Source organism: Chaetomium tenue (assembly GCF_020726465.1).
Source record: "Chaetomium tenue strain MPI-SDFR-AT-0079 chromosome Unknown F5144scaffold_3, whole genome shotgun sequence".
Taxonomy (NCBI): domain Eukaryota; kingdom Fungi; phylum Ascomycota; class Sordariomycetes; order Sordariales; family Chaetomiaceae; genus Chaetomium; species Chaetomium tenue.
This window is the reverse complement of record NW_027117331.1, coordinates 3,253,631-3,266,572: the sequence shown is the minus strand read 5'-3', so window position 1 is coordinate 3,266,572 and position 12,942 is coordinate 3,253,631. Positions and strand designations below refer to the sequence as shown.

The 12,942-nt window shown below is 57.5% G+C and overlaps 4 protein-coding genes across 4 annotated transcripts; 1 reads left to right on the top strand and 3 right to left on the bottom strand.

Moving 5' to 3' along the window:
• Positions 1-327: 327 nt before the first annotated feature.
• On the bottom strand, positions 328-4,113 carry F5144DRAFT_619976 (uncharacterized protein). The gene is made up of 4 exons (XM_066791992.1): positions 3,848-4,113; positions 3,223-3,786; positions 2,079-3,163; positions 328-1,467 (listed from the first exon to the last, which is right to left on the bottom strand). Exons 1-4 carry the CDS (start codon positions 3,896-3,898, stop codon positions 534-536), a joined length of 2,634 nt encoding a protein of 877 aa, XP_066645099.1. The 5' UTR covers positions 3,899-4,113; the 3' UTR covers positions 328-533.
• Positions 4,114-4,242: 129 nt separating this feature from the next.
• Positions 4,243-6,900, bottom strand: F5144DRAFT_568797 (Transketolase, thiamine diphosphate binding domain-containing protein). Its single transcript, XM_066788663.1, has 5 exons — positions 6,658-6,900; positions 6,493-6,588; positions 6,347-6,431; positions 4,630-6,288; positions 4,243-4,570 (listed from the first exon to the last, which is right to left on the bottom strand). Coding segments are annotated over exons 1-5 (1,959 nt in total). The 5' UTR covers positions 6,660-6,900; the 3' UTR covers positions 4,243-4,453.
• Positions 6,901-8,102: 1,202 nt separating this feature from the next.
• On the top strand, positions 8,103-9,456 carry F5144DRAFT_196256 (uncharacterized protein). Its single transcript, XM_066782865.1, has one exon. The coding sequence runs from the start codon at positions 8,271-8,273 to the stop codon at positions 9,417-9,419; it is 1,149 nt and encodes a 382-aa protein (XP_066645097.1). The 5' UTR covers positions 8,103-8,270; the 3' UTR covers positions 9,420-9,456.
• Positions 9,457-9,493: 37 nt separating this feature from the next.
• F5144DRAFT_646372 (SacI homology domain-containing protein) lies at positions 9,494-12,922 on the bottom strand (the record flags this gene model as incomplete). The annotated part of the gene is made up of 3 exons (XM_066792890.1): positions 12,450-12,922; positions 10,458-12,354; positions 9,494-10,403 (listed from the first exon to the last, which is right to left on the bottom strand). Exons 1-3 carry the CDS (start codon positions 12,667-12,669, stop codon positions 9,494-9,496), a joined length of 3,027 nt encoding a protein of 1,008 aa, XP_066645096.1. The 5' UTR covers positions 12,670-12,922.
• Between the last annotated feature and the right edge of the window lie 20 nt (positions 12,923-12,942).

Here is a 12,942-nt window from a genome sequence, read left to right as displayed (position 1 = left end):
AAGGGAAGGTTTTAAGGAGCAAGAAAGAAGGAGGAAACAGGGCAAGCAATATAATCATGGAACTACTTACCTTTTTGAGCCTGTAAAACCGAGTGAGATTACTACCTAGCCGGAAAGTGGTGGTAAGAGGAGAAGCAGTGGTTTGAAGAGCATCAAGTGGTCGTTGGTAAGAGGAAGATGAGCCGTGGAAGAGGAGCAGCCCAGGAAGGATCTGTTTTTAACCAGAAGATTAAGAGTGGAAGTGAGTAGAAGAAAGGAGCAAACACGCAGTCAATATGGGAGCTCAGTCAAGAGAAACAGTTAGGAAAACACGATGATATTATTGCCATTTGCCATTACCCTCCAGTCATGAATTTGCCAACAACGCCATATCAAGGAAATAACACAAACCCAATCCATCAAAAACCCCAGGTCGTCCCATCATTACCATTACCAACCGCCTTGCTTTCCCACCCTGAACCCCCTTCCCTGCCGCACCTCGTTGACGCCGTTCCTACACTGCCCGTCTCAGTTTGCTCATCCTTCCCCGCGCCTCAGGTGTTGGCAGCACCGTCTCTTGGCTTGTTGCCGCTCAGGCCGCACCAAGGTCTGTGAAACTCTTTGATGGCGGCTTCGAGGTCGCTCTTCAGAGTTTTGATGTGGTCGGACATTGGTTCAACGGTCTCCCAGTCGCTCTCAAGCAGCTTGAAGACCTTGTCGTTACCCTCTTCCATCGCCGTCTCCAGCTCACGCTCATCCAACAACCCCAAGCTCTCCCGTACTCTGAACAGCCGATCCCATGCTCGGGGTGTTATTGCTCTATCCAGGTCCCGGCGCACCGACTTGACCAAGTAACCGAAGTCCCATACCTCCCGGAGGGCCGGCTCGCATTCTGAAAGAATTGCGTGGAGATGGGAGAGATTGAGGTCGGGCACCATGTTGTGTGACATCACACAGTACAGTGTCTGCCATTTTCCACGATCCGGCTTTCCCTCCTGGCCGGAATCGATGGAGACCATGTACAAAAACTTTTGCAGCTTTTCTGTGATAGCCGCCCTAGCTTTCCGGAGTGCTACCTTGCGCCCCAACCGCTGCTGGACTCTCGCTACCAGATCGCAGAAGAAGCCATTGTAATTCTCTTCGTCTCGGGTGATGTAGCAGAGACGGCCGAAACGGTCAATGCCAGCGCCTGCGTCGCGCCCGATTATCTCGAGAAGCGGAACCGAAGCCATGGCGTTCTGGAGGACCATCTCGTAAGTGGCGTTGTAAGGAGAGTTGGGCAGGTCGTCATCTTCTCCGAACCATCGCAAGTCAGCCATAGACTCTAGGTGATCGAGCTCAGGCTGGCCTGGGTAGCCGGGCCACGGTTGGCTTCCCATCTCTTCATAAGCTGAGCGGCGTTCTTCGGGATTGTCGTTATCCCGCGGGCGGTTGATGGATGAAGAATGGAGTGTTAGAGGACCTGACATATTGATCATGAGGTTGACCCTGGATGCTGAGTGATGGGGGTGGAAGCAAGAGAGAGCTTTTGGGGATGGTGGCGTAGCAACTGAACTTATACACCATCGAAAGGGAGCTGGGGAATTTGATACGAAGCTGTCCCCTTGACAATATTCACAACAAACAATGAGCTTCTTTACTCCTGGCAATTGCCAACAGTCTAACATGACATTGAGTGCTGTTTGTCAGACGCAAATATTCTTTCTAGTCATAACAATCAGGGCAAGCAGCGTGCTCTTTTGCAACAATCACAGCCGAAGTAAGTGGCCTTCGAACGGTTTGAACACTCCCTATACTGACGGTTTGCTGCACACAAATACTTTCCCAGCCAACAGTCAGCTTATTGAGTACCGGGTTGATAGATCGGAGCTCACTTACCACAAAAACAAGCCAAGCAGACAATCACTGCTGCAAGCGCACGCCAGGTTTGCTTGCCTGCCAAAGCACATAACGAGATGGTATTCTTTCTAACAACAACAACAATCACTCTAACCTCCAACGCCCACCGACCCCCCCTAACTAAGCACACAAACACTCAAACTTCAAAGATCTCCCCAATCCCTTCCCCCCCGCCCCTCCGGTTCTCCACCAGATCCAACCTCCACCCCTCCCAGTTCTTCAACGACCGCTTGATCTCCTTGATCCTCTCAATCCTCTTCTTCTGTTCCTCCTCCTGCGCCCTCCGGAACGCCTCCTCATCAAACTCCATATCATCGTCCTCCAACAGCCCCTCATCATGCCCATGACCATGACCGTGCCCAGGCCCGCCGCCAGCAGCGCCAGTCAGCGCATTCAACCCACTCGTGAAGAAATCACCCAGCCCAGCCCCGCCCTTCCTCGGCGGCGACCCCATCCCGCCACCTAGATCCACCGTCTCAAACCTCCCCCCCACACCAGCAGCAGCGGCAGCCTCATCAGGCCCAACCTGCATCTCCCTCCTCTTCTCCCTCCAAATCCCGCCCCTCAGCTCCGTATTCTCCGCCTCCAGCTCCCTAATCCTCCGCTCCAACCTCAGTCGCCCCTCATCCTCCAGCTCATCCACACCCTCATCATCGCCACCCCCCTCGGCAGCATCCTTCTTCCTCAACCGCACATTCTCCGCCTCCACCCTCTCCAGCTTCCCCCTCACCTCCACGACCTCCTTCTCCGCGCGCTCCTTCTCCCGCCGCAGCGCCTGGGTGCGGCCGTCCTGCTCGCGGTGCAGCGTTGTCAGCGTGGCGGCCTTCTTCTCGAGGGCGTCGGCCTTGCGCGCGAGCTCGTCGCGCGCGGCGGTGGCCTCGGCGGCCGTCTGCTCCAGCGTGCGCAGCTTGGTCTCGGCTGATGCCCGTTCCGAGCCTTCTTTGACTGCCTTCTTGGACGCCTGCTCCAGCTCCGCTTTGACGTCGTGCAGCTCGCGCTGTGCGAGCCCGGCGGCCTGCTCGGCGCGCGCGAGTTTTTCTTCGAGGGCGGTGATTTGTTCGGAGGGGGTGGATGCGGAGACGGAGAGCCGTTCGACTTGGGCGCGGAGGCGGGACATCTCGAGTTCCATCGTTTCGATGGTGGCGGATTTGCTGCTGAGCTGGGCCTCGAGCTCGGTGGTGGCGGGCGGGGCGTTCATGGAGAGGGAGGGGGAGGCGCCGTGGCGGCGGGTGAGCTGCGCTTGGAGCTGGGCGTTTTGGCGCTGGAGGGCGGCGAGTTCGCTTTTCTGTTGTTGTGTTGTGTCAGTTGGTGATCTTGACTTGGTCTCGAACAACGTAGACTTACCAACTTCCCGACCTCACCTGCCCCCTCTCCGGCAGCGGTACTTTCACCCTCGCCCTCTCTCAGATCCGCCAACTCCTCCTCTGCCTTCTGCCACCGCTTCTCTGCATCTTTGGCATCCTTCGCCAGGGTCTTGTTCTCCCTCTCGAGCTCCTCAATCCGCAGCACATGCTTCCGGTAGATATCCGGCGCGGTCTCGCCCTCGGGGCTGAACAGGCCCAGCCCCGTGCCGGCGCCGGGAGATAGCGGGGCGCCGCTGGAAATGGATACCGACCCCTGTCTGAACGAGGTCGATCGCGCCTTGGACTGTTGCGACAGCGAGGGTGTGGTGGAAGTGGAGACCGGTTCGGCGGTGGTGTCTTCCGGGACGGAGGGGAACGCCTCGGTGGGCTTTTCCTGTTCCTGTTGTCCTTCCTCTTTGTCTTCCTTCTCGGGCGCATCCGTGGCAGTCGGGGTTGCTGGCGAGGAGGGGGTCTCTTCGGTGGCGGGGGCGGGGGTCGCAGCTTCACCCCCTTTCTTGCCGCCACCTCCGGCCTTTTTGGCTTTGGCTTTTCGCATTTGGTCGAACTAGCCATTGTGACATTTGGTAAGTACGCGACCATGTCGATCCAACAGATGGTGAGAATACCTTCTTCTTGGCCGCAGCCATCTTCTCGGCCTTGGCCTTGTCTTCGTCCATGGTGGGGGTTGTGTTGTTTACTGAATCAGGCAGTTTCGATGGCAAACGAATCACAAAAATAAGTTTCTGTAAGACGGGCTTCGATGTCGACTTTACACTTTGTTCGTATCAGTGTCGTGTTTCCGGGGATGCAGGTTGTCTGTCGCACATGCGAGGTGGCAGTTCCAACTTCCAAGCCCGCCGCAGGAACGACAGGGATACCCAACAACCCCCCACAACAGCTGCTTGCTTGCCCTGTGCGTTTCCAAGACCCCTGTCTAGTAGCCGCAGGGGTACTCCGTACTCGCACCAACAACCTGCCACCGCAGCACACACAGCATTCTTACGGGAATTGGAACGAGATATTGGTAACGCAGAAGTCTATTGCTTCCAAGATCATAGGGTGGGCGTTCATAACCGCATATTTCGACAACACCAGGCATAACTCTGTTCATGGCTCCGTGTATTGGGCCTCGTCCTTCTTTACCTCTTTCCCAAGGCAACGCGTCTATCGCTTTGTATCCCCACTCGTTTTCTGCCGTTCATTACCTCGCCCCTCCAATTATCACGCCCCGTTTAGAGGATCTGCTGGAACGCGCGGTTAATGGGCGAGCGGATGTTGGGCACATCCTTCCAGAAGTTGACGGTAGCGACCGCCCGCTTGGCGATGCCCTCAGGAGTGAACTCGAACTTCTGTTGAAAGCAGAAACGTTAGCATGCAGTGATAAAACAGAGGGGCCGGTGTAACTTGCCTTGTACACATCCTTGTAGGGACCCGAGGCACCGAAGCGGTTGAGGCCAAACTGCTCGTGAGTGTACCTCTCCCAGCCCATGGTGCTCATGACCTCAACCGACAGCGACGGGATGCCGTCGGGGAGGACGCTGAGGCGGTACTCCTTGGACTGGGTGTCGAACACCTCGAAGCAGGGCATCGAGACAACGCGGGCCTTGATGTTGTGCTTCTCGGCCAGCTCCTTGACGGCGTCAACGCAGATGCACACCTCGGAGCCAGTCGACACCAGGGTGACGTCAGCGCCCTCCTGCTCGTGGAGGACGTAGCCGCCCTTGATAGCCTTGTCAATGACAGAGCCCTCGAGCTGCGGCAGGTTCTGGCGCGAGAGCGCCATAATGCTGGGAGTGTGCTTGGAAACGAGAGACACGTAGTAAGCAGCGCTGGTCTCGTTGCCATCCGCCGGGCGCCAGACCATGCAGTTGGGCAGGGCGCGGAAGTGGGCAAGGGTCTCAATAGGCTGGTGAGTAGGGCCGTCCTCGCCGAGGCCGATCGAATCGTGTGTCGCAATCCACAAGACGCGAACCCGGGAGAGAGAAGAAAGACGGACGGCGCCGGCGGCGTAGGAGACGAAGTTGAGGAAAGTGCCGCCGTAGGGGATGATGGTGCCGTAGGCGGCCATGCCGTTCATGATGGCGCCCATGCCGTGCTCGCGCACACCGAAGCGGATATACCGGCCGGCATAAGTGCCGAGGCCAGTCGCGGGGGGCTGGTAGTCAATGGCCCCCTTCCACCGGGTCAGGTTGGAGCCAGTCAAGTCAGCGGAACCGCCGACAAGCTCGGGGATGGCGTCAAAGATCTTGTTGATGACGGTCTCGGAGAGCTTCCTGGACGCAACGGCAGGGTCGGCGGGGGTGTAGGTGGGGAGGTGCTTCTCCCAGCCCTCGGGAAGGTCACCCTTCAGGCGGCGGGCCAGGTCGGCGTGCTCAGCCTTGTATTGCTCGGCGTACTTGGCGAACAGCTTGTTCCACTCCTCCTCCTGGGCGGCACCGGAGCTGACCGCCTTGTTGCAGAGGTCGTACACCTCCTGGGGGACGACGAAGCTCTGCTCGGGGTTGAAGCCGAACTTCTCCTTCAGCTGCTTGATATCGTCGGCCTTGAGGGGAGAGCCGTGGACGCCGTGGGTGCCCTGCTGCTTCGAGCCAAAGCCAATGATGGTCTTGAGCTGGATAAGGGTAGGCTTGTCCTTGACCTCCTGGGCCTTCTTGAAGGCGGCCTCGATGCCGGCGAGATCGCTGTCGCCGTTCTCGACCGTCAGGACGTGCCAGCCGTACGACTCGTACCGCTTCACAACATCCTCGGTGAAAGCCTGGTTGGTGTCACCATCAATGGTGATCTTGTTGTCGTCCCAGACGGCAATCAGGTTGCCAAGCTGGAGGTGGCCAGCCAGCGAGCAGGCCTCGGATGAGACACCCTCCATCAAGCAACCATCACCGAGGAAGGCATAGGTATAGTTGTCAACCAGGTCAAAGCCCGGCTTGTTGAAGACGGCAGCAGTGTGCGCCTGGGCCATAGCAAGACCGACGGCATTGCTAATACCCTGGCCGAGCGGGCCGGTGGTGACCTCCACACCGGGGGTGTCGTGCGCCTCGGGGTGGCCGGGGGTGATGCTGTCAACAGTCTAAGACCAATGTTAGAGGACATGGCGCGCCGGAATCTGGGCAACTGCGGGATCTTACCCGGAACGCCTTCAGGTCATCCAGAGAGACGGCATAGCCGTAGAGGTGGAGGAGAGCATATTGGAGCATGCAGCCATGCCCGTTGCTAAGAGGGTGGTTGTGTGAGCCAATCCCATCCCGAAGACAGCCGAGCCTAGACGACTTACGAGAGGACAAAGCGATCCCGGTTGAGCCACTGGGGGTTCTTAGGGTTGAACCGCAAGAAACGGTTGAAGAGGACGTGGGCAACGGGTGCCATGCCCCTGTCTAGTGTTAGCGATTTCTGGTCCGGAATCGGCGGCCAAGCCTGTTACTGCTGTCGAGGAGCCTACATTGGGGCGCCCGGGTGGCCCGAGTTGGCGTGGGCGGTCGCATCGGCCTGGAGAGAAAGGAATTTGTGAGTGACTGCTCATTCTGACAATATTATCACCATACGACGCCGTGAGCGCCCAAAAACAGCTCTCATCTTCGCTCAATGGTGGGGCAGCGAGACGCGCCGTTTGGCGGGGGCGGGGTTCTTTTTTTTTGTTGGGAGGGAGGGGCAGCAGCTTACGGCCAGCACGCGGATCGTGTTGATCGCGAGGTTGTCGACGTCGGTGTAACCCATGTTCGCGGATTTATAGGTTAATCAGGCGTACGAAAGGGTCAAATTCACTGCTGTTGCAGAGTCGTGGGAGAGGATGCGAAGGGGAGAAGGCGGGAGACTGAGGAAGGTGGGGTGTTAGTTTTATGTATGTGGTGTCCCAGGAACCCGCCCTGCCGCCGCGTTTGGGGGTATCGACACCCTCATGGATCAGGCAAGTGGGGTAAGCCCACGCCCAGCGTGAGGAAACAGCGAGCTGCCGTGAGGCTTCTGGTTCGCCCGGATGAATGCCATGGTGGAGTTATCGAAACTCGGGCTGAGCTTGACCGGTTCATGCCCGCCCCATCTGCTCTGGCGAGTCTGGGTTCTTTACTTTCTTTTGCCCCTGTGCCCCTGCTGCTTCCAATGATGGCAATCTGTTTTCCTATCACCGGAGTACAGCGGGGCACCTGACGTCGAAGACTGAGTGACGTTACCCAAGAGCCGATCCCCGGATGCGATGCTCGTCTCCTCGTCTCCATCGCTGTGCCACAAAGAGGAGCGGGCTATTACTTGTTGGTAAGGGCTGTAAAATTCTTACATATCCTGCAGGGACCGCAGGAATCGGTGGTGAACAGTTGGCAAACGGCACATCCGGGAGGTTCCAGTATGTTGCCACGGTCCATGACAACGCGCAATACCAATCAATGCGTGAACGTTGACCAAGCATCATGTAAACTGAAGTTCGCTCACTCAGCGCCCCATCTCCGCGGTGAAGCTCTCGACTTGGGGTCACCTATCGGTGCGGGCTTTTCCTCGGCCGCCAAGGCGCAGCATGAGGGGTTGGGGGTTCCCGATGAAGTTCGACACGCCGCTCTCGAGATCTCTTGCAGCCCAACCGAAAAGCGAGTTTCGATGCGAACCTTTGCCTGCCGCGGAGGCGTTTCATGGATGGCGGGGGCACAGGAAGCACTCCCGCGCCATATGTTGGAGACGGGGAGCGCCATTGGCTGCAATCTTTGCCTCCAACCCAGACTTGGGTCATAAACCACGGGCTTCGCCGGTTGCGGCGTTGAAATTCCCGCTTACTCAAACGACATGATAATTTGAAACAAGGGCGGCGAGGAGCTCTGTCTGAGTGAACTTCAGACGAAGGCTATGGTAAGGGTTAGGGTTATTGATGTGACTTATTCTGAACGTCGAGACTCTCGACACTAAATTTTCGATGTGAGTGGGGTTTGGAGCTCACCATCGGCCTCGTTCCACCACACAAAGTTGAATTCAGCCTAATTCCGGATTTCGATTTTTGAACCTCCACCCTGAGATGAGGCTGAAGAGCCCAATACTGAAACAAGCAATATCCAAACAAAACAAACACCAAATATGGTTGGCAAGAAAAAGGCCTCCTTTCGGCCTAAACCCAAGGTCAACGATTACGCTACAATCAAGAAAAAACAGCAAAAAAGGGCCCAAGCAGCTGCTGCCTTGTCCAAGGACCATGAGACCCAGGATGAGTTAGACGGCAAACAGGTGTTGTCGGACGAGGACCGAAAACAGCAGCAGCGTGTCCTAGACATCTTCCGCCATACATTTAGTGAAACTCTCACATCGTCAACCCTCACCACCACCTTGCAGTCTGTGAAACAGGCCCTTTATGACCGAGACTTTGGGAGAGCTTTTGGCGATCCAGAGCACTTGGAAGTGTATGCAGCACGATGGAGCCCGACCCGAGCCCTGTGCTATGCCTCTGTGTTGGACAAAATACAGGAGCACCTTGAACTCCTATCAGATGACGGCACAGCACCGACAACCGATTTACAAAACTTGCAACATCTTAAGATTCTCTCCATTGGTGGTGGTGCGGCCGAACTTGTCGCCCTCGGAGCCTTCCTCAGCCAGAACCCTTCGTCCCTCTCGGGCTCTATAACCCTCCTCGACTCCGGCCCTTGGGAAGCCATCGTCACTAAACTCACCACGGCCCTGACCACCCCTCCCCCGGTATCCAAATATGCCAGTGAAGCGGTAAAACTCTCCAATGCCGCCATGGTTGATCCCTCGCGTCTCGCGGCAGCCTTCAACCAAAAAGACGCCCTCACTTTCGACAAAGACAACTTTCCTTCTCTTCTCGGCACCACCCCTCTCCTCGTCACAATCCTCTTCACCCTCAACGAACTCTTCGCAACGAGCGGCATCGGGAAACCCACCACCTTCCTACTCAACCTCACCGCCACCATCCCGCTTGGCTCTCTGTTGCTCGTCGTTGACAGCCCCGGTAGCTACTCTGAAACCACAGTCGGCAAGGAAGCGAAACGCTACCCGATGCACTGGCTTTTGGACGAGATTCTGCTTCACACCAAGCCCGAAAGCCTGAACGGGCGCCGGTGGGTGAAGATTGAATCCCATGAATCGGTGTGGTTTCGCTTGGCCAGCGAGGGGTTGGATTACCCGATCCCTCTGGAAAACATGCGGTATCAGATGCACCTTTACAGAGCAGAGGATGCGAACCAGCAGCAAGAGGATGATGACCAATAATCTATCGTCTATATTTGACGGGTGGCTCGATACATACAGCGAGCAAGCTATGTCTTTATCCAACAGACTCCCGTTTACGCCCACACCAACTTCTTGATCGAATGCCCCAGCTGTTCAAAAAGGGTGGTGTTTTTCTTCGCTTCCGCCAAGGAAATGATATCACCCTTCTCGATGAGGTTGCTCTCCTCGCTATTCTTGCCCGCCAACCGCGGCTGGTTTTGGATTGCGAGCCTCTCAATCTCTGCCGCGATCAGCACCACCTGCTGGATCTCCGTTAGTCGGGTGATGGCACCCGGCTCGTCCTGCTTGTTTTTCGCCATGGGATCAGCGGCAGACGTTTGGCTATGGAGCGCTTTCAGGGCAATTTTCCGTGGTGCTGGCGTCTGCGGACGGCGGCTGAGGAATCCGGCGATGCCCGAGGCTGCGGGCGCGGATTCGGCGTCTTGCTTGGCAACTTCGTCGGACCCTTGGGCTTTGGTCGTGCCAGACACGGAGGACAACGAACGTGTGTTGACGCGGGTGATGTCAGTCAGCCCGGGCTTGTACTCAACCACCAAACCAACGTTGCGCATATCATCGAGCTGGGCCGGGGAAATGGTCGACGTGATGTAGGTGCCGAACTTGATTTTCTGGATGTGGGCCAGGTCAACACGCTCGAAGGAGGATACCTTGTCGAGATTCCAGTCAAACCGGCAGAGGTAGAGCGCCATGTCGGTTAGGAGAAGGACGGCCTCTTCTAAGGAGGCACTCCGCACGGTGTCGGACACGTTTGGTGTGAGCATCGCCCAGCCGCCAACGAACTCCTCGTGTTCATCGGCAACGACCCGTTTGTGGCAGAGCTCAATGGCCTGCTGGCGCATGTTCTGCATAGATACAGCCGGGTCCTTGGTCATCATGGTAGCTTCGAACTCTTCGAACACGAGGGAAGTGACGTTGCCGAGGAGGAAGTCGATGCTGGCTTGGAGGAAGAAATCATTGAACATGCTGGTAGTCATTAGCAAAATTTTGATAGCAAAGAATTGTTCAGCAACAACGTACCCATTGAATAACCGAGTTAATGACAGCCCAGCATCAGTTAATGCGCCGCGGTAATCCCTCTTCCTCGTCCGTGTGTAGTCGCCCTTCATAGCGCCCGTGGAAGCATACTGCTTGGAAATTGCGTCGCCGTTATCAGCCCAGAGCGTGTTGAACCAGGCATTCTCCTGGTCTGCCTGTGCGCCCATGTCAAAGCCCTGCTCCCTGAGTTGCAAGTCGAGCATGTGCTTGGCGAACGAGCTCTGGCAGACATTGGTCCGGTCGAGACAGTCCATACAGTTCGTCCGCAACACCCCTTTCTGTCGAGCCACCAAGTGGTCGTTCACAGATACGGAGCTTCCGAAGTTCTCCAACTGACTGCCGAGTATCTCCAAGAGAAACGAGACATTCTCAAACTTCATGCCCCGGCAGACGGCGTGAAAATCGAACCACTCGAATTTGACCTTGTCCGCCTCTGCCTCAGACTCGTCGTTGAGCCGCCGGATGCTCTTCTCGTACAACTCGGCGAGCGGCGCCTCAACACCGCGTTTCTCAACTAAGTTGACGGCCTGTACCGAGCCATACCGCTTGCCCAGGCCCGTAAAGTGCTTTTTCAATGCCGCAAAGTTGGAGTCTTGCGAATGTTGCATGACTGGCACTGGCTTGAGCGAGTATGGTGACTGCGTAAAAAAGAGCGGAATGCTCCCTCTCGTTTGTACAAACGAGAACACCTTGGCCTTGGGGTCCCACGCCGCGTCCGCCGGCGAGAGGATCTGCTCCGACTCGACCGAGTTCGCGACGTTTCCTTCCTCGTCGATTCCGCGGCGAAGATACCGCAGGCCTGCGCGTTTGACGGAGCGGCGAGAAATGATCGTGAGGTCGAACTTCTTTTCCGTCGGCCTCATATCAGCTGTAGCTTTCTCGGGTGGTGATGGCGACGCGGCCCTGGATGAGGCGAAGTCGCTAAGCTCGACCGAGTCCTTGTGAGCGCCGTCGTCCTGCGGAGGGTCATTATCCACGATAAACGTCCTCTGCCCCACGAAACCCTGCATCAGGGGCAGAGCAAGACTGTCAACTCCGGCGTCGATGAACGGCTGCATGATGTTCTGATTCCAGAAATACATCGGCTCAACGTGCTCGTGCAACGGCACCAGCGGGGTTTCGGGCACCTTCGGGTTCGCCATGCTGCGCGTGATATCCTGGTCATAAGAAAAGTAGAACGTCTTGCTCGACCCAAACAAAATCTGGCTCGTCCTCAAGAACTTTGGCAGCAGGCTAATCGCAGCCGCGGTACCATCAGCGTCGGCATCGGCGGGCACACCAAACTTGGCCGGCACGCCCCCTTTACTCTCCCCCCTATTATGTCCACCGCCACTACCACCACCACGAGCCGGCGCATTGCCCGCACTCAACCCCATCGTCCTCTTCTGATCCATCGCCCACCCCGACCGACTAAACCAACGCTGCGCAAACCGGCCATAACTCCCCTTCCTCCCAATCACATCCTGCGCAACACTGCTCCGCCTCCCATGAGAAGCAGCCGCCGCCACCGCCGCCATCCCCGCTGCGGTCGCACCCTCCGTCTCACTCCCCACCTCCCCATCATCCACCACCTCCACACTCACCCTCCCCCCACCACCACCACCAACCTCCAACCCCGCCTCATCATCCCCACTCGCCCCAGCCGCCGAGGACAACCCCTCCCCATCACTCTTCTCCTCCTCGCGCGCCGCCCCCAACGCAGCAGCCGCAGCCGCCGCCGTCGCCGTCGCGGCAATGGCCTGCGCAGCGTCCTGCTGCGACGTGCAGGGGGTGAGGGCGACCTCGGTGACGACGTAGACGGGCAGGCCGCGCACGGAGGCGACCTGCGTGCGGCGGGTGATGGAGATCAGGTAGCTGTAGTGGAAGACGGTGACGAGGCCTGCGAGGAGGGGAGGGGATGGGGGTTAGTGGGTGGTTGGTTTTTTGGGGGGGGAGGGTTGTTTTGGGGGAGGGGGGGGTTGGGTGGTGGCATACCGACGATGCCGAAGGCTTCAAAGGAGGAATTGGGCGGGAGCGAGGCCGGGTCGGGCACCGAGTCCCGCGGGGCGGGGGAGATGGAGGCATCGCCGTATTTGATGCGGACTGGGGGAATAGCGGCGGATCGTGGCTGGTCTTTGCTGCGCGAGTTGAGCGGGTGTAGGACCAGCCCGTCGACGGCAGCGCAGATGATTACTTTGCGCGCCAGGCCCGGCATGGCGTGTGGTTTGTGTAAGTGGCCTAAACCATGCCCAAAAGTCACTATTGGGGAGGAATGGTAATGCGCTTGGTTTGCTCTGCCGATTGGGGTGTCTACTCGGCGTAAACCAAGACAAAATAAACGTGCAGGAACTACAGTAAGTCTTTTCTTGGGAGGCAGAACCGGTTATTAAGACCTCTGATGGGCTACATTGCTGGGCCCGACCTGGCGTTCAACTTGGGACCTGACCTGGCACCGAGGATGTCTGGGAATGTGGGGTTTTGGCCCATC